Genomic DNA, 27,138 nt, shown 5'->3' with positions numbered 1-27,138 from the left:
GATCTGCAATTTTATATAGATTTGTCTCCCCAAGATACAGCTTGGCATGAAGGCAAAGCAACCACTGAGTGGTAAAAAGTCACACCTGTTAATTTATAATGTACAGATCAGATAAAACACATGGCAAAAATAAACTGTTAAAACAAAGATAAACAGAGAATGTGATAAGAAGAGAAGAATTGTTGGAAACGAATATAAGTATGAATGTCAGTATCCACCAAATGAAAATGTCATTTGTACATAATCAGTGAGCTTTAATCAAGGAGTAAGAACATAAGATAAAAAAAAAAGGTATGGTAAACATGAGTACTGTCATGGAGAAGCTGGGGATAAGAATTAAGCACATTAGGTAAATACAATAATAATTATTATTTTTTAAACTATAAAACAATTTATTTATGAATATAGGTGCAATAAAAGACATTAGTAAACTATATTCTAAAATAGAAAATATCGATAACAGGAGAAATGTGACATTTTCCTAGATGAAACACTCAGTACTATTTAAACGTTCGTAAATTGTAATTTCAAACAGAATCCCAATGTCTACCTAGACAGTTATTAGAAAGAACCTGAGAAAGAGTCATTAAACCAGAATAGTAAGGAAATTTTAAAATGGGTTTCTTTGCACTGGAGATTTTGATATATAATAAAACTGGTATTTTCATATTGGGGAAATGATGTTGCAACAATTAAGTATCCACTTCTTTCCACGCCCCTCAAAAAAAGCAAGATGCACAGTTTATACCTTTCAGGGAAATATGTAATGCGATATAATATAGTTCTAGGACATGAAATCCTAGAAGCCATAAAAGAAGAGAGTAAGTTACCCTATGTAAAGATTTAAAACTTCTGGTAAGAGAAAGGCACCAGCGACCTAAGGGTACAATGACTGAGGAACGGAAGGAGGGAACTATGGTGCACACTGAGTGGCCACAGAAGGAATAAAGTTATGAGGCAGGCAACTAGCTGAATGAACATTAAGAGCTGTATGTTGAATAAAATGTCAGGAACAAAAAGACAAATATTATCATGCCTCAATCATATAGGCTAAGTATAATATAAAAAGTGAATTAAAGTAGAGAGCATTGGTTATCAGGTTGGGGCTTACTGTAAGCTCTTACAGCAGTCACATATATTCAGGAGGTGTAACTTAATTATAAATTCTGAGATACTGGGCTGTCCATATATAAACATGGTCTTTCCCGGAAACTTCGGGTATACATGTGACACCTGAGACTCAAAGTTAGAGCTCTGAAGCTATGAAAGTCAGCAGTACCCCATACAGGAGCTGTTTAAAAAGTTGAAAAAGTGATCAGACATCAAATAGAGATACAAATGAAGCTGATCTGGATAGGACTAAGGTATATCAGAGGACTGGGTAAAGGATGATATCACCCACATTTTAAAACTCCAACTTCTATGCGAGACCAAAGCAAGAGGTGTTTATTTGGTGCAAAACTTGCAGTTTGGACAGTGCACTTCCCAATTCTACCTGTGTGGTCAGTCTAGTCAAATACCACAACTAGAATAGTGCGTGAGATCCTGTTGGTTTGTCCAGGTTAGTGTGATGTGAGATACCTATTTGTATGCACTGTCAATTTCTTCCTCTGCATGTAAAATAGTATTTAGTTCATGATATATCCTGTATTACATATATGTTGCATATATTTTATGCCAATTGTGTTTGAACTTTTTGGTGGCTTTCTTTTTTCTAATATTTCCTCCTTTCTCCCCATTCCCCCAGGGAGGCCTTGCAAATACTTCTTTGTTCACTGCCCTGACCACTCTGGGATTTTGGGGGGCATCACAATAATTATTATTAAGGTCTTATAGGGCAGCCTGTGTTGTGTGGGATAGAAATAGCTACTTTCTAAATCCAGCTGAGTTTTTGAGCAATCTAAAAGGCATAATATAGACAAATCAAGATGCACAAGAAATCTCTCATTAGGAGGAAGAAGGGCTGGGAATTGACTGCAGGGAGCAGCCTTGCTGACAGTTCACGTCAATACATTCCAGTTAGCAGGTATTTAAGCCATGACTTCAGGGTAAGCTGGCTACATAATTCTGCAAATGAAATCCTTTGGAAGAGCAAGTTAGGAGACACCCATTTCCCCTATCTTCATAGAAGTCAGGGGTTATTTCAAATCCCTTAGGTGCCAAACCTCAGAAATAAATGTGAGTATGCATTCCTTCTTTCCTCTGATTGAAATAACAGTGATACCTTCCATGAAAGGTCACCAGGTGCTTCCATCATCATCTCTCAGCAGATGAGAAAAGGGAGGGGCATCCCAGCCTCTCCATATGTACATGTCCATTTAGAGTTGAGAGACTCTCTCTGCAACTCTGATCCAAGTCAGCTGTGCAAAATCCTGAGGATACATTAGCTCAACTCCTTCAAATTATCCCTGCGCCCAAAATCACTCTCACCTACCAATCGAGGATCTTTAAGTGTGGTTTTCTCCTGCTAAGTCTTTTGTCATCCTTTGTTGATTTCTTATTAGATATTTTTATTATTTAGGTACCATAAACTATCTGAATTATTTTGTCACCAAGATAGTGTGTGCTCAGGGACAGGGAGGAAAAGGCATGGTGCAGTGAATGAGGAGATAATTAATGCCCTAATTTGTCCCCATCTCCACTTAGAAGAGGAATAAGCAGAGCCGTCCTTGGGAGGGTTGGTGGAATCCAGTACCAAGTCTTGCATCTGCCTGGGCTCGAGGATGAGCCAGAGGAGGGATGAATTCAGGGCTGGGCATCAGGAGAAATGAGGGGAAGGACTCAGCTTCCTTCCCATGGGAACTAAGGAGCGAGGGAAACTGACATGAAGGGAACTCCTGCACTCAGACACTTCAATGTCTGCTCTACAGCTCCCTTGCAGCTGCAGCAAGAAAACATTGGGAAGCATTAAAAATACAGAGCAGCTGGCCACAAAACACATATTCTTAATCGTTTTTTTATTTATACATCTATATTGAGTTTGGGTAATAACATGCCCCAATAGCGAATGCAAGACAAGTAGGGCATGGCATTACAAATGTGCAAACAATACTTTCTGAGAAACATTACATTATTCTAAAGTCACATACCCCAAATTCTTCACCAAAGTCCAAGTCAGCACCTGCAAGAAGGAGGAACAAAAAACAGAGAAAACAGCAAAGAGATGGATGGCAAATAGGATTTGGAAAGATGACTTTAGATATAATAGAGATTCCCACAGTCCTTAGATTCACGGTTTTTATTCCCTCAAGATATTCAAATTGAATATATTAATTTTATTCAATGTCTCATATGGTAAACTCCATAGTTTCAGGATGTATGCCAAACAACTGTTAGTGACTTCCTTTGAAACAAATCCTCAAAGATAAGACTAGAAAAGTGAAAAACAAACATCAATATTGATGTCCTAGACAGACGAATTTGCACAAAGTGAGAATTTACCATTGATTCATAAAATTGTCATGAAATTATCCCAGAAGTCAGCTGACTTCTTTCCTCTTCTTCAGATCTGCTGATATAACTTAAAAATTAAATACTGTTTGTTTTGGTTTCATTGTAATCCAAGCGGAAGGGGCAGATACTCATGCTCCTATTTAGAGATGAGGAAATTGATCATCATTTAGCTTAACTAAATCTGCAGATTTTGCATTCTTCCTAAATTGCACACACAGCGGCTGCTTTATGTTTTTATTTTCTAATTTGCTGTTATGTCATACAATTTACTCAAGCCTAGGATAGTGTTTACTGCCAGGCTGTGGTGTCAGGCTGACCTGAGTTCAAATCTGGGATCTGTCGCTTACTAATGGTGCAATTTTGGCAAGCTCAAATTTGGGCTGTGTTGCTTACTAATGGTGCAATTTTGGCAATGACTCACAGGATTTGATATTATTTAAATAAGAGAATGTAAAATGTTTGGCAGCATCTGGCTCAAGATAAACAATAAATGGTAGGGTTATTTTCTTTTCAGATTCCCAAAAAAGCACATGCCAAACCTGTCTTTAAATCAGGTATTCTAATCACAATTTCACTATACATTAAAAAATGCTCATTTATCACAATGAGCCATGTTGAGGAACCACTTAGTACAGATGATTATTTACACCATAAGCTAAGAAGGCAGTTCATAAATATAGACGGGCTATTTAGATACTCAAAAATCCCTGTCCACAAAGGCGCCAAGACAATGGAGAAATACTAGTCTTTTCATCAAATCATGCGCGGACAATCAGATATCCACATGTAAAAGAATAAAATTGGATCACAGACCTAAATGAAAGAGCTAAGGCTTTAAAACACTTATATGAAAATACAAGAGTAATTCTATGATCTTGGTCCACATGATGGATTCTTAGATATGACAACAAAAACACAAGCAATAAAATAAAAGCAAGAGAAATTGAGCTACATCAGAATAAAACTTTTGTACTACAGGCGATACCATCAAGAGAGTGAAAATATAATACACAGAATGGGGGAAAATATTTGCAAATCATACACCTGATAAGGGACTCATATCCAGAACACATAAAGAACTCTTTCAACTCAATAATAAAAAGACAAATAACCCAATTAAAAATGGGCCATACATTCAAATAAACATTTCTCCGAAGAAAATATACCAATGTCCAATAAGCACATGAAAAAGTGCTCAACATCATTAATCATTAGGAAAATGCAAGTCAAAACCACAATGAGATACTACTCCACACTCACTATCAAGGTTACAAGCAAAAAGAAAGAGAGGGCAGACGATGGTGGTACAGTGGCACAGTTCCCGCCTGCCATGCGGGAGACCCGGGTTCGATTCCCGGTGCCTGCCCATGCAAAAAAAAAAAAAAAAAAAATTAAATAAATAAAAAAGAAAGGGAAAACAGGTGTTGGTGAGGATGTGGAGATGCCGGTACACTTGCACATTGCTGGCAGGAAGGTAAAACCGTGTAGCCACGGTGGAAACAGTCTGGTAGTTCCTCAAACTATTAAACACGGACTTACCATATAAACCAGCAATTCCACTCGTATATATACATGCACCCAGAGGAGGTGAAAACACAGTCATAGAAAAAGTGGGCATGAATGTTCACAGCATCATTATTCGTGATAGCCCCAAGCTGAAAACAACTCAAATGCCCATCAACTAATAAGTGGACATAAAATATGGTGTAGCCATACAACTGTATATCATTCATCTCTAGAAAGGGCACTGACACATATGACAACTCGGAAACACCTTGAAAACATTTGCTAAATGAAAGAAGCCGGTCACTAAGGCTGCATATTGTGTAACTCCATTTTTACGTGAGGCCCAGAAGAGGCACATTTAGAGAGGCAAAAATTAGAAGAGTGGTTGCTGAGGGCAGGAGGTTGGTGGGGGTGGAAATGAAGACTAACTGTGAATGGGTACAAGTTCCTTTAGAGGGAACAAAAATGTTCTAAAATTAACTTGTGGTGATGGCTGTGCAATGCTGTGAACGTACTAAAAAACATTAAATTGTACACTTTAGGTGGGTGAATTGTATAGTGTGTGGATTATCTCTCAACGAAGTTCTTTTAAAAAGAAGGAAAAAAAAGAAAGAAAGAAAGAAAGAAAACTCTGTGTTCCCTGAGGTGAAGGCCAGACAAATAAAAGGGAAAAAGAATCTCCCATCATCCAGGAAAATCTGCCCAGTGGAGTCTATGAAAACCATCTCGAGACCATTTGCTTAACCAAAGTTCAGTGGAAAAACATCTAACATTTCCCTGACCTCCTTTTCTAAACTTCCTAAGTGGCTTAGAGAGAGGCTGCCCGGGAAACTCCAAATGGAACCTAAAAATATTATCTCCTGGCTTTATAAACATCAGGCTCGCTAATGAAGTGAGGAGCAGCAGACTTGGCGAATGGAACATCTCATTCAGGTTGGGAAGCACGAGTGGAGTCTAAACTAGTTTCTGAAGACTGGCAGGGGAGGCTGGGAGGGGCCAGCTTGGTGCCATCCGGGTGGAGATCAACACAGAGTAGAGGAGGAAAGAATAACAATGAGCTAAGATACATAAAGCAGAGCCAGACGGACCACTATTCTAAACATCAGTAAAACAACCCCTTTGCAAATCAAACTCCCTGTCCTCGCTCTGCTGACCAAGTTTGGACAAATTAAAGCTCCTGGGAGAAAACCCTCTCAACCTTGACTGTCATGTAATTTGGAAAGAGGCTGCAGGAGGAATCGCGGTGCATTGGTGTCTCCTTACTCTAGTCCTCAGAAGAAATATTCCTTTTATCATTCCCTCTCTCCTGAGCAGAGCCTACCCTGTGCAGAACCGTTTCCATCTATTTGTCATGGTTATGTTGATACTTCTTGAGAACCAGTGAGCCATCCTACCTTTCGGCCTCCAAATCACATTGAATAAGGGCTCAGTAAATATGAGTTGATGGATAAGGGCCAAAATAGAGGTATTCTAACCTAACAGGGCCCCTAAACCAGTGACCTCTGATCCAGTTAAAGACACCACCTGCTTCTCCACTAGTTAGGATAAGTTTGGACATCCAAGCTATAAATTTTTAGCAAACCCCTCCTCTGTGGCAAGTATTTTGCCAGGTACTGGGGATATAGAAATAAATCACACAGCACTTTAGCCTGAGAGGGAAAGTAACCAGAATGTGCAAAGACATGTAAGTGATGGAAACCAAAGAGTTTAAGGAAATGCATGATGACAGTATGATATGGTGAAAAGACAAGACACGCAAGGGAAGTGATGAACGATGAGCCTGAAGAAGTAGAGAGGATACAGTACAAGAGCCTCCTGGACCAATCTCTGGATTTCATTCCAAAGGCCGTATCTACTATGAAAGGCTAGGTTTTTTTTTTCGCATGGGCAGGCACTGGGAATCCTGGTCTCCAGCAGGGCAGGTGAGAACTCTGCCACTGTGCCACCATTGCTTGCCTGAAAGGTTAGGTTTTTATATTTGATTTTTGTTTTTATTTAGTAACCTCCTAACTGATTTTTAAATGCTGGGTAGTGGTCAAAATCATTCCAACAAATGACTTTGAGCTAGCCTTGGCTTGTTTATTCAATAGGTCTTGCTTGATTGTCCATGGCAATTCTGGTACTCTGCTCAGCTCTAGGAACAGGACAACAATTAAGGTTCTGCCCTCAAGATGCATACACTCGGGCGGGCCACGGTGGCTCGGCAGGCAAGAACGCTCACCTGCCATGCCAGAGGACCCGGGTTCGATTCCCGGTGCCTGCCCATGGGAAAAAAAAAATGATTAAGATGCATACACTCTAATGAGAAAGGCAAAATTCTATGATTGCAAACAGTGTGACTATCTCTACAGGACAGGAATCCCTGGTATAAAAGAGTAACATAAGAAGAGCATTGATCTAATCAGGGTATGGTGGGCAGCCATGTCCTAGATGGAGGAAACATTTGAGCTGACCCTTGAGAGAATTAGTGTGAAGGATAAGGAGAGGAAGGGTGCTCTAGGCGAAGAGAATACCATGTTTCTGAGGAACATCACATGTTCAGGGAATGACAAGCAGCTCTCACGGCAGGAGAGAGAGGTTGTTAAGGCCAAGGTGGAAAATAAGTCCATAGACTCATGTGCCAGTTTGAATATGTTGTGTACCCCAAAAAAGCCAAATTCTTTAATCTTCATTCAGTATTGCTGAGGAGGAGCCTTTTGATTATTTCCATGGAGATGTGACTCACCCAGTTGTGGGAGGTCACTTTTGATTAGGTGGTTTCCATGGAGATGTCTCTCCACCCATTCAAGGTGGGGTTGCTTACTGGAGCCCTTTAAGAGAGAAGCATTTTGGAAAAAGCTTTAGAACCACCAGAACCGACAGAGCCAACAGAACAGTCAGAAGCCTGGAGATGCCTGGAGAGAAAGCTAGCAGACATTGCCACATGTCTTTCCAGCTGAGAGAGAAACCCTGAACATCGTTGGCCTTCTAGAACCAAAGTTATCTTTTCCTGGATGCCTTAATTTGGGCATTTTCATAGTCTTGCCTTAATTTGGACATTTTTACAGGCTTAGAACTACAAACGTGCAATTCCCCTATTTAAAAGCCATTCCGTTTCTGGTGTACCGCATTTTGGCAGCTAGTGAACTAGAACAACTCATCTGGAAGACAAAGACTAGAAGCAGATAGACAGTTCAGAAGGGCTATGACGATCCAGGTAAGAAATGTTAAAGGGCCTGAACTAGGGTACCGATGACAATAACAGAAAAGATGAGCTAAATTCAAGAGACATTTAGAAGACAAAATCGACAGGGTTTGCTGATCAATAAACTAGGCAGATAGAGTGGATATCTGCTCTCTCTGGAGTGCCTTCCCTCCACACTCTGTCCTTTAGGAAGCCATCTCTTCTTCACACCATGTGATTCTGGTAGTGATGCTGGTCACAGTACCTCCCACATCTTCAATTTCCCAAAGTGAGCAAATAACCCAACATGGCCAATTAGACACCTCTATCCCTACAACCTCATATTCACTGCAGGGATGGACATCAACCCAGGAATCTTCTCTAGGAGCCTTAAGAGGTGGGATTATTTGGGTATGGATTATGTGTTTTAAGGTAACCAAAACAGAAGAGATTCCCCCTCGCCTTTTCTGCAGACCTGTTACTTCTGTTAGGGAAGAATGGTGGACTTCCCTAATTCTAGCAAAGCAAGGACATGAGCTAGAACAGAACAGAGGAACAGGAATGGAACAGGGAGGAGGAGAAAAAGGAACAGGAGGAGAAGGAGGAGGAGGAGAAGGAGGTGATGGTGAAGAAAAGAGATTTGACAGGATAATCTGATTCCCTAGAGTCCCACAGGTTGGCCCTTCTAATGGACTTCTCACTTCTGTAAGTCAATAAATTTCCTTTTAATCTTAAGTTAATTTGAGTTAGATGTCTACCACTTGGAAAAAAAAAAAAAGCCTTAGTCTACACAAGGGTTAAGGAAGAAAAGAGAAGTCAATAATAACTACCAGTTTTCCATCCTGGTGATTGGTAGATGACGGTGTTATTCCCACAGCCAGGATAGAGAGCAAAGGCTATGTACAGAGGTAGGGGGGAAGTGTAGACTCTGATCATGAATTTGTGATATCTGTGTGACATCCAGGTGAATTACTGAATGAATATTCGTAGAGAAACCTCGAAGTATTAATCCTTAGGTGATGAAACTACCTATTTCCCCCTTCTGTTCTTGAATTTAAAAATTTTCTTTCAAGGGTGGGCCACAGTGGTTCAGCAGGCAAGAATGCTTGCCTGCCATGCCAGAGGACCCGGGTTCGATTCCCGGTGCCTACCTATGTAAAAAATTTTAAAAATTAAAAAAAATTTCTTTCAAGAGATGTATTATTTTTATAATGATTAGTACAAATTTTTTTTTAAACATAGTTGTTATGCACATAGCAAAAATACTAGTTCACAGCCAGAAAAAGGGTATGGATTATGTATTTTAAGGTAACCAAAACAGAAGAGATTCCCCCTCGCCGTTTCTGCAGACCTGTTACTTCTGTTAGGGAAGAATGATGAATTTCCACCTGCCCGCTCTTCCATAGAATTGGGAAATTTGAGAAATATAAAAAGTGGTCAATAACAATGGGAGAGGAGCATAATTGCATTGCAAATTTTCTATCCTTAACCCCCAAATCTTAGTGGCTGAGTTCACATATCAGCATGCCCAGCCAGAGTCCCTTTTTTGCCTCTCTCGCACTGAAGCAGAATTAAAAGACTATTTCCTAATCAGTGGCTTTTCTTGCATATCTGACCTACTCTCTCCCTCTCCAGAGTTTCCTAAAGCATGCCCTTCGAGCTCCCTTAAAAACATCTTGAAACTTTTGACTCATGTGACAGAGCCAGAAGGATTATAACAAATTAAACTTCTGAAATATCCTGAAAGATATTCGAGGGGAGAGGTCATTCACGACCCCCTTAAGTGATGCATTTCAGAGTCTCTCTTTTCCCATTTAATCCCATCTTTTTCTTAGTCTCCAATGGATCTAAAGAACAGCTGGTAACTCCTTAATGATGCCCTTAGAAGTGTTATTTCTACACCAGGATTTTATTTTAATTGATTTTATACTTAGTTCCAACTCACTGCTCACCTGAAGCTCAGTTTCTGTGAAAGGCAATGAAAAATTTGAAGAAGAAAAGTAAGCCAAGTAAAGGAAGATGGTGGCTAATTGAAATAGCACTTAACAACATAGCACAGTGAAGGTCATGTATACCCAAATAGTGTAATTTCCCTAAATGCAATATGAAAGCTGTTTTCTTTGAAGTTTTGTGATTAAATATTTTTAAAGACTTTCTGATAAAAAAGCAGGTGGAAAGCAATACAAGTGTTCCTTTGATTCCATTAAAAACTTGTGAGATCGGGAAGGAATTTGGAAAGGGCAGATGGAAAAGTGATTAATTGTTTACTGAAAAAAAAATGGAATTTCCCTCCTCCATAGCCCAGTCAGTAAAGCGGAGTGATGCAGTCAGCCCTGGGGAAATGCAGATAAATATACTGAGACTGCAAGCTTGTCCCCTCACCCCTCACCCTGCCTTCTCTCAGTACGGCTCGCAGACATTTCAATTCCATTCTTTTCCTGTTTCCAGAGCAGCAGCCCTGCATCACATTGAGTTTAAAATAAAGAAAAGCGTTTCCTAAAGAATTCACACACAAATAATCTCATTACCCCAGTGCTTAGGTTTATACAGCAGACGTCTTCTGCCAGGAAAAAAAAAATGTACTCTACACTCGCTCACACGGAGCAGCTGTGAGGAGAGAAATGGTATTTAATTCATTGTGAAATATTCAACAATGGCTACACTGCACTTTTAAAAGCCTTTTGATAGTAAAACCCACAGGGAACAGCCCATCCTGTGTGCTGAAAAGCAGCTTCTCCACAATTAGTCTCTCTATTCAGAGGTCTGAGGAGTCTATGTAAACTTCAGCACGCGCTGGGAACACTGCAGAGAGCTTCAAGGGTGTAACCTTTCAGAAAATTCTTAGGGTTTCTTGCTCACTGATTCTGTCGGCTCACAGAGCTAGTTGGAGGAGGAGGTGTAAGGAGGCAGAGGGAGTGCAATACTTAGGTGAAGGGGTAAGCAAACTCTCCAGACCCTCAATGAATGCACAGTAAAAGAAAAACCATTTCCTAGAGCAGGCTCGCAAGCGCCCATGCTCCTTTATGCCCTTAAATAACCAATATTGAACCAGAAAGAAGAGCCAAAATAAATCAGGCCACAGTGGTGCATTTTCTCTATTTGCTCTCTGTGAGATAGTCATGGGTGTGTTGTGGAAAAGCTAGGAATGCTTATATTCTCTTATTCTAGAGGATGGACGTTAGCCAGTAAGGTGGAGGTAGCAATGAAGATTTAAAAATAATGTTTGGGCGAGCAAAGTTTGTGTAATGGTTAGGACCATGACCTCGGAGTGAGATTAGAGTTTAATTGCCAACTACCGCCCCTATCCTCCCAGAAATACAGCTAGGAGCCTTTGGGGAGGCAACTTTATATCTTTGAGCCTCATCGATCTCATATGTAAATAGGAATAATATCACTTTTATATGGATATTGTATGTGTAATCCTTAGCATATATTGAGTACTTAAAGAATAATAACTATTCAATCTCTCAAGCTCCTCTAGAAAGATAGGACTTCTTCGGAACTTTCCTAGAATAAAATTATTTTAAAATTAGAGTAAATTGGAATATGAGTATTTCTCATCTTAATTGCTTTTTTACTGGTCAGTACAAAAGTGCCATAAAATTGAGAGATGCACAGATAGCTAACAGAATTCAGAGGGATCGGAAACATACTAAAATAGCGGAATTAACCAAAAGTCAAGCAAATTTTGCATTAGATTGGTTTTTGTTATTGTTCCAGAACTTTAAACTGAAAATTTTCAAAAAGCACAATGCCTATTTCAGGTGAGGTTGAATGCACATGACAACCTTTTTATTATTTCCAGCCTTTACTCATTTCTCCAGGAACAGACCACGGGCAATTTTGCTTCCAAAAGGAATCAGCCATTTTCATTATAAAACCCAATGTTCAACCTATGAGCATTGACCAGTCTGAAAGCCCTAAACCCTGCTCAACCAAGAATGCCTACCAAACCTATTGACTGAAGAGGGAAGAACTAAGGCATCATTGGGCTATTCAAAGTAGTTGACTCAGGAAGGACGAGGCAACCACCCTCTCCAGAATGGAGATGTCTGAAAATGGCCTCCACTTGTCTAAGTTGAATAGTAGATAGTTCCAATGAAAAAGACAGTTCAGAAATGAGAATTAAGACTCTAAAAGACAACCCAAGGTTGGAGGCGGTAGACTGGGAGAGCCTGCAATGTCCTGTGGTTTACCCCCCATAGTTGTTTCTCGTTGTTGGGGCAGGGGAGGTGGGACATTAGCTCTGGATTTATGTCATGCTTCAGAGGCACAATCTCTACCACACATTCTTTTCCCCTTGCATGAGACAGGGATGCTGAGGTAAAAGTTATTATTCACTGGAAAGTCCATGAAAAAACAGATCATGGTATGATTTTATGGTGCTCTGAAGTGGAGAGAGTGCCTGCCTAGCCCACCTCAATCTTACTTTCTGGAGACGTAAGAGCCCATAACTGCTGAATGGGGTGCTTGGGGGATCAACCTGAAGGACGCTGTGCCAGGTTGAAACTGTTGTGTACCCTAGAAAAGCCATTTTTTAAATCCTGTTTCAATATTGTTGGGTGGCATCTTCTTGAATAAGTTGTTTCCATGGAGCTGTGACCCACTCAGTTGTCGGTGGAACCTTTTGATTAGGTGGTTTCCATGGAGATGTGTCTCCACCCATTCAAGGTGAGTCACTTACTGAAGTCCTTTAAGAGGAAACCAGCTTGGCAAAAGCTTCAGCGCTGACACAGATAGACCTTTGGAGATGCAGAAAGAAAATGCCCCCGGGGGGGCCTTTTGAAAGGAAAAGCTGGGAGAAAAAGCTAGCACACTTATCCATGTGCCTTCCCAGCTGACAGAGAAACTCCGAACATCATCCGCCCTTTCCCGAGTCAAGGTATCTTTATCTGGATGCCTTAGTTTGGACATTTTTATGGCCTTAGAATTGCAAATTTGTAACTTAATAAATTCCCTTTATAAAAGCCAACTGATTTCTGGTGTATTGTATTTCCCATAGCATAAACAAACTAAAACAGGCATAAAATCAAAGGAGATGTTGAGAAAGAAAGAGAGATGTGGCTGGACTTCAGGCAAGGCTTTTGTGTTTCTGTCTCCAAGACAATGGGCTAAAAACAGACTCCAGATTTAAATGCTTAGACCCGGGAATTCAATCCAGTTCAGCACAATATGCATGGCAGATTTTCTAAATACATTATACTAAGCGTTGCAGGAAGAATAAAGGGAACTTCTCCCTTGGGCTGGTAGTTCTTAACCTCTTTGGAGTCTCAGAAAACTTTGGGAATCAGAGGAAAGCTCCAGACCCTTCTTGGAAAAATTCTTGAAAACATTCACTTTCACCTACAATCTCATGGGATCTCCCATATCTCAAATTCAGTCCAGTTAAGAACCCCTGCCCTAAGAATAGCTGCAGGTCTAAGAGTTGGAAGTAATTGGTCAGGGTAAGTCAAAATTGCATGAAGCACAGGAGATATCATGTGAAAACTGAAAAGTCCTCTAAATCCCTGGATCTGTAGATATTTAAATCACTGGCATTTCTGTTTCTCAAGCACCCACTTAGCAAATCTGAGAGGTATGGAAATGATTGATAAAATAACTTCAGGAATTGGTAGTTTCCTTTTTCGTTGTTTTTCAAATCCCATCTGAACTTGTTTTTAAATAACAAGAAAGTTCCAAAGAGGCAAACAATTCTTTGAAGAGCATGAGTGAATCTAAGGGGAATGTTCAGGTACGGAATGGAGGAAACATATCCCTGTAGAAACAAATATATAGTGATGGTCCGGGAGGGCGTGATCAGCTGACTAGAGCAGGCTGGAGGGGCAGGGTGGGAGCTGAAAGCTGGCAGGGGCCACTCACACTGGAAGGGTCTGAGGGAGTCAAAGGCTGCCCCAAACATCAGCTGAGAGGTAATTTCTCTTAAAGTGCAATTAGGTCTCTGTTTGACCTATGACTTCTGGCTCATGAGATATTTATGTTCTCCAGACAGACAGCAAGGGGAAAATGAGGGAAGATAGAAGCTGAAATCATTTAGCAGGGAGGAAAGAAGGAAGGAAGGAAGGAAGGAAGGAAGGAAGGAAGGAAGGAAGGAAGGAAGGAAGGAAGGAAGGGAGGGAGGGAGGGAGGGAGGGAGGGAGGGAGGGAGGGAGGGAGAGAGAGAGGGAAGGAGGAAGGGAGAGAAGGGAAGCTGATCAATTTACAGGCATCTATACAACACTTAAAAAGCACCCCTCCCACCCTCCCTTGCCAGTGAAACCATGGACTGAGAGCCCTCTCTATGCAATGCTTGGGACTTGCCATTTTCACATTCAATACCATTTTTTTCCTCTGTGAGTCTACCCATGAGGAAACTGAAGCCCAGGAGGACTCAGTGACTTGTCCATCCATCCGTGGTTGCAGAGCTAGTAGTAGGTGGCCAAGCTAAAACTTAGGCCCAAATCAGTCCCCCTTCCACTGAACTCTGTTGTTCATTTCTTGGCAGTAACAACACAGGTCGGTGCTACGGATAAAGTGTTACACTCCCTTACCTATCGCTCCATCTCCCAGACCTATCTAGAACACCCCCTTCAACTCTTGCAAAACGAAATCTATGTGCAGAATCTATCATGTTCTAACTGCCTATTTGTAAAGACAAGCTAGGGAGCAGATGTTCTACCCAACAGGGGACATTCAGGCCACAGTTCAGACTCTCTCTCTCTCTCTCTCTCCCTTTCCCTCTCTGCCTGAATCTGGATTTGAAACCTCTGCAGTCCTTGGATACCCTCCTTCCTGGCGCTCTGCCTGCGCCAGGGCTGCTGGCAGCGCCGGGGTTAACCCGCCCGCCCCGTGGAGCAATGATTTCTGTTTTATTTCAGCAGGGGAAGTGTGTGCCTGCCTGATTAGCCTGATGGTTTCCTCTTTTCCCATAACCTCCAGACCCCCGTGGCCCAAGTGTTTACTCTCTGAAATAAAAAATCTGCTGGTGTTTTTCTTTTTGTGTGCTCGTGTATTTTGGGAGGATTGCAGAGGAGGAAGGCGGGGTAGGGGTTAGAGCCCAGAAGGTTAGGGGGAGGGGACAGCGCCGCCTCCCCCCTCCCCACCCCACCCCACCCCACCCCACCCCCCAACCGTCCCCGCCTCCACCAAGCCTTTCCCAGCTGCAGGCACAGGGCTGAGACCCCTGCCTGGCTGCAGTGCAAGAAAGAAACTTATTAATGAGGGACGTGGGTCTCCTGCTTCAGCAGCTATAAACACAGTGAACATCTGGAGAGTGAGAGAGGAAGAGTTTCTGGGCGACCAGACACTGAGAAAAACAGGCTGTCTCTGCGCAGCCGTCCCCTGCCCCCTCCTCTCTCTCACACACCCGTCTCCTCTCTGCTGAACTCGCCGTTCACATCCTCCACCCACCCGAAGATTTCCATTCACAGAGCACGGTGGCGTCCAGCTTGCTGACTGCTTCACTGGAGCCAAGGCGGGGGCTGACGCCAGCAACGGCATCCACCAGAGTTACCCAGAGGGGTCAAACTGCCTGAATCAAATAAGAACTCGGTGCCCTGGGGACCTTTTCCCAACTCGGACTAAATATTTGTGGTTTGAAAAAATTAAGAGAACTTCTTCCCTACACCCCCACCCCCCTCCCCTCTGCAGCCCCCTGGGAGTTCCAGGGCAAGGCTGTTTCTTCCTAGGCTTTTTGAGAAGCAATCAGTTGAAGAAGAGGCCAACAGACCACTTCCATTCTAATTGTAACTGACGGAGCCTCTAAGGCCCCAGTTTCTTCCTCTAGGTTTGCGCCTCTCCCAAGCGAGTGTCAAGGTGCTGTGGGTATGTGAAGACCTTTGCAACCCTTACTTCCGCCGGTGGACTCTAGAAGGTCTGCAGTCCCTAACCGGCCCTGCTTCTCTCTCTGGTCCTCACAGAGCTCCTCTTTCCTTCAACCTGTGCTGGAGATGGAATCCCAATTTCCATAAAAGACATGTTCCAGTCTTAATCCGCCTTCCTGGGGGTGGGGGGTGGGGTGGGGTGTGATCCCCTTTGTAGACAGTACCTTGGAAGAAGTTATTATTAGTTAAGGTGTGGACCTGCTTGTGAGTAGGATTTTCGAAGATCTTATTTAGATGAGGCCAAATTGAATCCGGGTGGGTCTTAATCCGTGTGACTGGAATCCTTACAACCAAAGGACATTTGGATGCCGTCAGTGGAATCCAGAGTCAGTAGAAGACAGAAGCCAAAAGCTAGCAGAAACCAGAGGAGTAGACGTGAGGAGAGACGATTGCCAGAACTCTACCAACTTTGGGAGAAAGCAAAGGGTGCCAAATCCTTGACTTGGGATTTCTAGCCTACAAAACCATGAGACAATGAAACCCTATTATTTAAGCCAACAAGCATGTGGTGTTTGTTAGAGCAGACTGGAAACCAACTGGTAAAATGAGATGCAGTAAAGGGCCAAATCAGCAGGTGTAAAAAAAATTAGTCTTGGGTAAGGTGAGATAGGGCAAGACTGATAACATAAGGGTGGGGCATCTAGTATCTGTGACACCATTAAGTTCTTGCCCAAACCATGATGATAGGAAAAAGAAGGAGATGTAGCATTATTGGGAACCTGCTGAAGGCCGTGACTTTTAAGTGTATTACCCCCTCTAATGGACCCAAGCACTCTATGAAATAAGTGAATGTCCCATCTGATAAAGTTGGAGAAACCAAAGCTCAGAACCTTAACCAGAGCCAAGGGGCTAGTACCTGGCAGTGCTGCTGGGACCCAGATGTGTTCTTGTTCTTGGCACCAACCATGCTTGAGACTTTCGTTGGACATCCTTCAGCTCATCCTCAAAAACATATACAGAAAGTTCTTGTCCTCTCAATATGAAATAGCATGGGCTTGAAAGAGATCAAGGGGCAGGAGGTGGGAGCAGAGAGGGGGAGGAAATGTAAGGTTGGTAAATATGAGCAAATTCAGTTCACCGTCAGTGAGAATCACACCTTTCACTTAAGGAGAATAGTGCCTGTCATTGGGAGAAATCTCATTATCAGAAGAACAAAATGATAGAGATCATTCTTCTTTTTCTTTCTTTTTAGATATGGATTGCCTTCCTAATGTACTAATTGGGCAAAGCAGACCTTCCCTCTCTTTCCTCCAGAGTCAAAGGCCTGGCTACCTCTGGCTCTCTCTGAGATGGGATGGGAAGAAGGAGTGTTCACACATCAAGCTTTTCTCCGAGCTGTCCCGGGGGAGAAGCTGCTCCAGGCAGCAAGGCCCCAACCATAGCTTTCTGGGGAAGTCCAGAGTCTGAGGCAGGCTCACAGCTTCTCCTTCCCAAGCAGCTCAACTGTCAAATCAGAATGGAGAAGGTTGAATGGGCCCAACCTCCCCTAATGCCCAGACTTTACTTATTAAAAGGTTTTATATTTTTCCTCTGAATCTTGTGCTATACAATATTTGTGCATTGGTATCTTTTGAGAATTTTTAACAGTTTTGAAATTTTAAAGCTGTTTCACACTGAATTGGAAAAGTGAGAAATAAGATAAAATCTGGAGATTGTGGTATCCCAGCATGGTTCCAAATTTACTTCACTCCGAATACCTGCTGGTCTCCCTAGAATGGAATAGTCCTTTTAACAACATCCCCGAAACACACACACAGGAACAGAACTGTGTCAAAGAAGAAAGAATTGGAAATAACACGCTGAATGAGGAAAGAACAGATATATGGAGAGAAAGAGTTTAAAACCCAGTTGTTTAAAAACCACAAAGCCATGTGAGATGGTGGGTTGAAAGGAGAAACCTGGCTCTGAGAATAAACATTTCAGAGCAAGGTGAATCTCCATTTAACAAGTCTCCCTGGCGTTCTCTTGACTTTCTCAACTCTTAAAAGCCAAACTTCAGGCATCTGTTTTTTTCCGCTGAAACTTCCCACCTGGTTGTCGATAGCCCTTGCCAAACACTGGCCCAGGTTTGATTTCCCCCAGCCGCCCTGGCTGACTGAGAAAACCCCAAGACCGACCGTGAACTCAGACTCTCAACATATCTCCCACTTGAACTCCCAAAGTTTATTTAGGCAAGACATTCTTCAGTTCTGCCATTTTACTAGTTGATTTATTTTCGAAATTGTGAACAGCGAGATTCAATGTCACACACTCACACACTGACAGTCTTTATCTCACAAATAAGCGCAATATTCATATAGGAACATCTGCTCAATCGTGTACATGTACCTACACACACACACACACACACACACACACACACACTGAATAAAAGTTGCTCAGAGACACAGGCTGAGCTAAGTCTTTTCCTTTCCCCATGTAATCTCTTAGTATCTGGTAGGTGGCACTGACCATCAGAAGTTGTCAACTAATCGGCGGGTCACTTTCCGTCTTAATGATACCCATAGATTTTGGGAGTCTTGGGCACTCTGAGACAATGAGTTATAATAGCAAACACACATATCGTGTTTGCTAAGTGACATTACCGCTTGAGGGTTTATCTGTACTAACTTAATGATTCTCAAAATGTGGTTCCCAGACCAGTAGAATCAGCATCACCTAAGAACGTGTTAGAAATGCAAATTCTCGAGCCTATCCTAGACACACTGAATCAGAAACTCTCAGGGTTTCTAAACCATCTGTGCTTTAACAGGCCCCCCCCCAGGTGATTCTGATGCACACCACTGAATCTGGGGCCCCAGAGTTTCTGATTCAGGGTAGGGATAGAGAATTTGCATTTCTAACAAGTTCCCAGGTGATATTGATGCTGTTGGCTCTGCGGACCACACTTTGAGAACCACTGGTACAGAAGAGGAAACTGAAGCACAAAGATGTCGTAAGACATTGAAAGTCACACGGTTAGGAATAGGCAGAGATAAAGTGCAAACCCAAGCAATCTGATTCCCAGATCTGGATTCGTCATGACTGTAATTCCTCTCTCATGAAGAATGGAAAGTGGAGGAGAGGCTGCCGATGTGAGTAGAAGGAGCTTTTACTATGGTCAATGACCAAAACCAGACCCAACTGCATTGCTCAAGAAGAAGAAAGTCTTGGCTTGCTTCTCAGATCAAGGCCCATTGTAAGGAGACCGTAGGCTCATTCCCAAGAGGGGATGTTGGGTTTGCCCAGCTCTGCAGCTGCAGACCTGCTTCCTGGTTCTAAGCAACTACACTGCAAACTCGTGCTCGGTCACAACCTCATACCCATACGTTTGGCTATCAAGACAAATCCATCCCCGAAATGAAAAATAACTTGATAACATATCCCACTGAAAGGGCACCGAGTAAGCACTATGTTCTGACACACACCATCATTCATGATTGTTGTAACTATGAAGTTAAATTAAATATGGACGGAGGTCAGTGACTGGACAGGCTGCATTCTTGGGGCTGCATGCTCAGAAATGTCCTGATGTCAGTTTTCTAGCTTCTGGTTATAAAATGGCACTACGTGACTCTTCTGGGTCTGGCCTCCATCTGCCAATGATTTACATCCACCCCGACCCTTCTCAACAGGCTGCCGATAGGAACTCGTCAGAAGAGTCACTGGCAGTGCAAGGCTGGTGAGTTCTCAGAAACAAGGAGCAGGAGACTGACATAAACACCAATTCTTGCTATGAAGACTGAGAGAAAGGGCTGAGGTTGAGGGCCACATAGAGGAAGGGAGCAGAGAAGAGGAAGGTCACTGTGCTCCACTCCAGTCAGACTATAAACAGGAGGAGACATTTCAGCCCTGTCTTGTGAAAGGGGCTCCATTGATTCATCAGGCTCCCCGACAGAGGGATGACGAGAAGCTGAGACAGAAAGGGCCCATTCATTCATGCAGAACACCAGTTCCCGTCCCCATTGGCTCTCACTAAAGCCCCAGGCTGATGGGGAGGAGGGGAAGAGGCGGATGCGAGGAGGACATAGAAATGAAAGAAAATGATGACTACGAGATTGTCATGAAGAAATGTACAGCTGCACAGGCAATTGCATGCAAATGTGGCTTCCCTTTTTAGCTGTATAGTTAACGTCTTCAGATTCATCTATTTTTCTCTTTCATGTCATCTTCCCCTCCCCTTCAAGTTGCCTTATCTTTATTCTGGGCTCTCCACCTCTTTTCCCTTCCCATTCATCTTTCCTCTTGTCTTTCCATTATGCTGTACCCCTCTGATATTACCCACCTTTATTTTTTCTTCTTCTGTCCTCCATGCCCCTTTCACCATCTAGTCTGTCCAACCGATTCTGGACATGTCTTGGTTCCTGAGAAGTCTCTCTCACTCCCTGCTAAAGCTTTCCCACCTCCATATTTTCTCTTGGTTTCATGCTCTCTCCCTTCCCCATTCCCTCCACCTCCCTGATCCTCTTAATATTCTGTCCCTTTTGTGAGAGGAACCACACACAGAAGAAGGAGGCTGCCCTGAGTGGGCCTAATCATTCTCAATGGCCCCTCCTGCTGGGTATTCCACTCACTGACAGATGTGTAGTCCTTTGAAAAGAAGTTCATTCATCCCTTCTGCAAGCATTAACGTGAGGCGGGAGCAGGGGTGGGGAGCGGCCATGAGATGGAGGATGGGAAGGAAACCGAATTTATAAATAGGATAAAAGGAGATGAAAAAAAGGCGGAGTATTTTTCTCTCTTTCTTTTTTACTTGACACGTCTCCAAGGAAATGTGCCACAGCTGGAGACATCATCGGTTGGTCCGTGTCTTCATCCCCCTTCACTGTAACCTCACAGTCCCCTTCCAAGCGACTCCCATCACTAAAGAAAGCTGGAGCCCGGCCCAGAAAAATCCCTGCAACTCCTTTATCTGGACAGCTCCAATAGCAAAGGTGGGGCTGGAAAGGCTCAGGGTTCTTGTCAGAAATTTCCATCAGAGGGAGCCTCGGACATGAAGCCTACAGCCACCATGTTCATGAAGCCAACATCTGGGACGCGGGTAGGGGACCGTGCCCCATGGAGGCATTCTAGCATTTCTGGACTGCAGTTGACCCCAATCTAGGTCATTCTAGGAATGGTTTTTATACACCCCGATCTTCCCTTCCTACCCAAAAGCCACATGTCTGGAGGGCCAACTTCCTCCATCTTGTAACGATAAAATAGACTGTAAGAAGACCATTATATTATTCTACAGTAAATCCTTGCATTTTAAAGCAGTTTCATCCTGAAGATTCCTCACATGCTTCATGCATACTGTCTCACTGGCCTTGAGGTCAAAAGTTTTTTTTAACTTGGAGAACCTTGACAAGGAGACGAATACAAAATCAGCACTACTTGGAAGTTCATGTACTTCTCACCTAAGAAACAGAAGTGCAATGTCTGTTTGTAATGAAGAATAGACATTTTGATCTTGAGGCTACAGATGAGTATAGAGATGCCCTCAGCTACTATTAGGACATAACTGGTAGCAAAAAGAAGTGCCACTCAGAGTTTGTAAGTGTTATGGTAGCTTTGATCTCTGCTGCATTGGGAGCTATGAAACTTAACTCCTGTGGCATTAATAGGATAGGAGAATAATACAAATATAGATGTAACCATTTTGACCTTTCCTTATGCAAATAAAATCTGTTTTGTTAAAAATTTTAAAGGAACACTCAATGTCTTTAAATTTTAAGTCCTTAAGTCTCATATGTGAACACGTGGAAAATCCTCACAGTCTCCTTAGGAAACAGGTAGATAGCTGAGACATTTCTATTTATGCTTGAAGGACGAGAGATACCAGGCAGAAAGTAGCTTACCAAAAAGTCACAGCATAAATGTTACAATGTCTGTTATTCACGGTGCTGCCCCCCAAAATACTTCAGTGGTCAGTGACTATTAGACAAGAGAATATGGAATACAGGAATTGACTTCATTGTGCCCTGAATAGGAACTAAACACCAGTGCTGCAACCTCTTACTTAGCACCTCTTCATTTAGTTCTGGTGAAAGGTAAAGCATGGACAACAAAGCAGACGTCAATTATATGTCTCCACTATTATAAAGTGGTGTGCCATAGAATTGCAGTGGGGACACTGAACAACAAAGCTAAATTTCCAGTGATTCTTTTTCCCCTCCCTCCCCCATTAATTCCTCAGAATTACATATTTCCAGCATATAAGGTTAATGAAACTTCCTATGCTAAGAATTCATCCTGCAGAGAAAAGAAGATTTTGATTGTCTTTTGGATACATTATCATGACATAGTCTTATGAAAAACTGAAGTTTTGAAGAATTGATGAATTCGAAGAATTTATCATTTCAGAATCTCCTAGTTCAAGTTTTGCATTTTTTTAATAGTGGGTAAACAATAAGTAGTGGAATCTGTCAGAAACACAGTGACCCTGCAAAGAGAAGGGGGGTAAAACTTTTAACTTCTCAGCTCCTTGGGAGAGTAGATGCACTCATGTAGTTCTCTGGAAGTTCAGCTCCTGTTCACCAGAGGGCAGCATCATAAACAACAAATAAATGAAAAGGGGTGGATGGGAAAAGAATAAATATCTGAGAGAACGAGGGAACAGAAGGAGGTTCTATAGCAGAGGAATTGAAAAGAGAGATTCAAGGAACAAAGAAGCCAGATAGAGCTAGGCACAAGCAGAGAGGGAAAGAATAATGGAAAAAGAAGGCAAATCAAAGAAAGCATGTTCTAAATAATTTGCACTCTCTCTAGTGTTTACCCAGTTTGTGCTTTATGAATGCAAAACTTCTAGGACAACCAAGCTGAAAGTGGAAGTGTCAGGAGACGTCCAGTAGGCAGAACAATTGACAAAATGAAGATCTACTAAAGCCACCTCTCCTTGGTCCATTCCTGGAGTGCAGTCTTACAGGTTTTGGAGAATAAAACAATCCCAATTTATTAAGAAGGCCTAGGACTTTCTATTGGAGAACAATAGTGTCCCTACGCCCTGGAAGCCGCGCAGCTTGGGTATTTCAGAGGACGCGGCAGTGATCAGATTCCCGTTGTCCTTTAACTGTGTCCTCGTCCCCAGCCTTGTTTAGGACCCTACCTGTGCCACAGTGTTCAAGACCAGTAGGGACTTCCTGGGTGGCCATCTCATCCCAGAATGAGTAGCAAGCCTTCTGCTGGTGATAGTTGGACTGGAGACCACAGGCCATTCGAGGATCCTCATAGGTGTTGACAAGCCCCTGTCTCTGTGACCACAAAAACAAACAACAAAAGAAAGAAATATATGAGAAGGAAAATTTCTATAGTTTAGCCTTATTGGGACAATGACTTCATACCATCCAACTGCATATAAGTAGTAATCGTGCATAGATGCCTACAGAAGAGAAGCGACTATTGATCCTACTCCTCCCCAGAAGAAAGGGGAAAGGAGAAGAATTTCTGATTTAGACTAAGGAGGTGGTTAACTTCTCTGTTTCTTCAAGCACTTGAGGACTACCTCTTCTATCCTTCAGATAAGGACTCATGGTTACTAGCAGAGCAGAATGATGGTCAACTTGAATTCATATAATCTTGGCTTTTTTTTAAAAAAAGTTTTCTACTCTGTAAAAATACCAGGAAAGGACATTCTTGCAAGGCTTATTCCAATATCAATCAACTGATAGGTGAGGAATACAAAGGGGAAAGCAAAAATTGGACCTACAATAAACACAATAAATATCACCTCATTTTTCAGTTAATCAACGTGCTTGGGTTTTATTATCTCTGGTATTTTGTGTGTTTTTTTCTCTAACAGGAAATGGGAATTCTCAGTTTCTCTTAACATTCATCATTGTTGCACTCCTTCACCAGTATTGTGAAATCCATGCAATGTGCTCTCTACCCAGGACTCCACAAGGAGGATGAATGTGCTCTCTGTGGGGTCAGGTTTTGCAGTGTCATGAGGGACCTGTGCCCCGGAGCCAGGTATGCATGGATTGAAATCCTGGCTCCACCATCTACACAACCTGGGGGCCAGGGAATGCTCCTTAACATAAGCCTCAGTTTACTCAATTTTAAGATGAGAATAACATGTGTAAGAAAATTTTATATAAAGCAAAATAAAATATGAAATGTGATACAAATATTTATGGTAATGAAATATATATAATAAAGAATATATGTAAAGTCCTCAATATAAGGCAGATATTATTTTAATACAGGAGAACATTATCATTCCTGGATTAAAAAGTAACATTCTTGGATTAAAAACATGTCTGGATTAAAAATTAAGACAGAAAAGAAGGAGCAGAATTTCCTGAGAGTTGGAGTCTAATCTACACTGGCCCATCCTCAACTTCCTTTTTTTTTCCTTTTTTATTCCCCTCTCTTCTCTCGTGGCCCCTCCACCTCCATGAAAAACCCAATTAAGAAAACAGAGCCCTGTTAGAATTTGATGTGATTAAGTCTATTGATCTTAGAGTGGTAATAAAAGGTAGTTGTTAAGGCATTATTCTCACCCTAAGAAGTAGCTACTTAGACCCCAAACAGATGCCCTAACTTGAGGGCCTTTAAGGTCCTCTCTAGTCTTGAACTGAACTAAAGTATTAGGCGTTTTATTATTAGAATCAATTACTCTCTATCTACTCCCCTCCCCCTTTTGCAATTGTCTGTTTACCTAAGCTCAGTAAAGATAACAAAAAAGAGTATGTTGGTACAATAAAGGCAATCGAAGCCAAAATGCAGATGTTTTAGTTTCCCATCTGCTAATACAAATACCAAAAAATGGGTTGGCTGAAACTATGAGAATTTGTTGGATTGCTTCCCCCCAGTGTCAGTATCTTCCAGCTAACAATCTCAGGGTTCCTTGGCTGTTCCGTCACATGACATTGCACATTGCCTTTTTCTTTTCTTCTCTCGTTCTCTTTTCTCTTCCAGGTTCTCTTGACTTTCCAGCTTCTGGCAGCTCCGTGTGTCTTCTCTCTCTGTAGCCTTCTCTGCAAGGCCTCCAGTAATAGGGTAAAGACCCATCTTGATTCAGTTGGGCCACACCTTAACTGAAGAAACCTCATCAAAAGGTCCTGTTTGCAATGAGTTCACACCCACAGCAATGCATTAAGAGTAAAAATATGTTTTCCACTGAGTGAAGCTGAATGTGAGAACGATAGAGGGAGGAGGCCTGGGGGTACATATGAAATCAGAAAGATAGACAATAAAGACTGAGATGGTATAATCTAGGAATGCCTAGAGTGTATAAGGACAGTGACTAAATGTACACATTTTTAAAATGTTTTTGCATGAGGAAGAACACAGGAATGTCATTACTGCAGGGTGTTGAAAATAGATGGTAATTAATATTTTAAAATTTTAACTTGTGTGTGAGACTAAAGCAAAAAATGTTTATTTGGTTTACAAAATTTGTATTTTGACTAGCGCATTTCCTAACATAACTTATGTAGACAGCTTAATTGAACACTATAAGGACATGGAACCTTGAGTAGGGCATGAGATTTTGTTGGTTTGTCCAGAATGATGCCCTGATAAATCCCAGAGTGATTTGAACAGTGAATAAAAAAGTATTTGCAAAGTCCCCTTTGGGGAATGCTGAGAAAGGGGGAAAATTCAACTTCCCCAAGGTGAATTCTTGATATTCTTACAAGCAGTGGGGACAACCAAAACAATAGGCTGAGCAGCAATCTTGGGGTTTGTTCATATGATACTTAACCCCACAAAGGATAGGTCAAGACTATTTGAAATTAGGCTTGAGTCACTCTCAAGAAAACCTCTTTTGTTGCTCAGATGTGGCCTCTCTCTCCAGGCAACACAACAAGCAAACTCACTGCCCACCCCCCATCTATGTGGAACATGACTCCCGGGGGTCATTTCTGACCCAACGTGGGACAGAAATCCTAGAATGTGCTGAGACTCAGCATCAAGGGATTGAGAAAAACTTCTAGACCAAAAAGGGGGAGAGCAAAATGAGACAAAATAAAGTGTCAATGGCTGAGCAATTCCAAACAGAGTGGAGAGGTTATTCAGGAGGTTATTCTTACACATTAAATAGATATTACCTTGTTAGTCAAGATATAATGGAGAGGCTGGAGGGAACTGCCTGAAGATGTACAGCTGTGTTCCAGTAGCCATGTTTCTTGAAGATGATTGTATAATGATATAGCTTTCACAATGTGACTGTGTTATTGTGAAAACCTTGTGTCTGATGCTCCTTTTATCTACCTTGTCAACAGATGAGTAAAACATATGGAACAAAAATAAATAATAGGGGGGAACAAATGTTAAAATAAATTTAGATTGAAATGTTAGTGATCAATGAAGGGAGGGGTGGTGGGTATGGTATGTATGAATTTTTCCCTGTTGTCTTCTTTCTTTTTCTGGATTAATGCAAATGTTCTAAGAAATGATCATGATAATGAATATACAACTATGTGATGATATTGTGAATTACTTATTATATAAGTAGAATGCAATAATCATAAGTTAAGAATGTTTGAGTTTGTTTACTGTTATAGATTTTTTTTAATTTTAAAATTAATAAAAAAAATGTTTTCTTGGGGTTCATAACTTCAAGTCACCATAGTAGACAAAGGCTTTGTGTACACGGTAACACCTCATTAATTTGGATGATGGTTTCCATCATATTTGTAGAATCATTCAGACTGAGGCTGAATGAAGTTTACTTTAGGTCTGTTCATCCTCCAACCGGGTACTGAGAATCTAATAACATCTGTGGAAATAAACAGGACTACCTTGAGTTGTTTTGTATCAAAGATTAATGCCCTCAGCTTTCTGTTACCAGCAGGTTGTGGTTAGAGCTAAAAGAATCTAAATGGATCAATGGCAGATTGGCCAGCTTTTTTGTATTTGGAGCCAAGAGGAATCATCAGCAAGAAGGCTGTACTGGACTTCAATCAGAAAATATTTCCTTAATCCTGGCTTAAAACTATTTTGCTGACATTTTATTTTAATACCATAAGCTCCTGAAGCAACTACATTAAATATTTCTTTTGGATCCCCAGCACCAAGTAAATCTTCAACATACTTTGACTGAATCCATTTGAGACACATTTCCAAGACTCATATATCTAGCCATGTGCTTGCAGTAATAGATATTTTTTCAGAGCCTTTCTCTACATTCAATGTTAAGTATTAGAGCTGTAGGAATAAGGTTGTGAGCCGGGAGATTTTGATCCTAGGTGG

General features: G+C 41.8%; 1 protein-coding gene across 3 annotated transcripts in view; it reads right to left on the bottom strand.

Annotated features, from left to right (window-relative positions):
* Positions 1-27,138, bottom strand: part of ETS1 (ETS proto-oncogene 1, transcription factor) — a 128,974-nt gene that overhangs the window by 76,272 nt on the left and 25,564 nt on the right. For all 3 annotated transcript variants that reach the window (XM_077112467.1, XM_077112463.1, XM_077112464.1), the window contains exon 3: positions 23,048-23,192. In XM_077112467.1, coding sequence (XP_076968582.1) covers positions 23,048-23,192 — 145 coding nt within the window. The remainder of the gene's footprint in view (positions 1-23,047; positions 23,193-27,138) is intronic.

This window comes from Tamandua tetradactyla, chromosome 8 (genome assembly GCF_023851605.1).
Source record: "Tamandua tetradactyla isolate mTamTet1 chromosome 8, mTamTet1.pri, whole genome shotgun sequence".
NCBI classification, from domain to species: Eukaryota; Metazoa; Chordata; class Mammalia; order Pilosa; family Myrmecophagidae; genus Tamandua; species Tamandua tetradactyla.
Note: the sequence above shows the minus strand (reverse complement) of the source record. Positions and strands in the feature narration are given on the sequence as shown.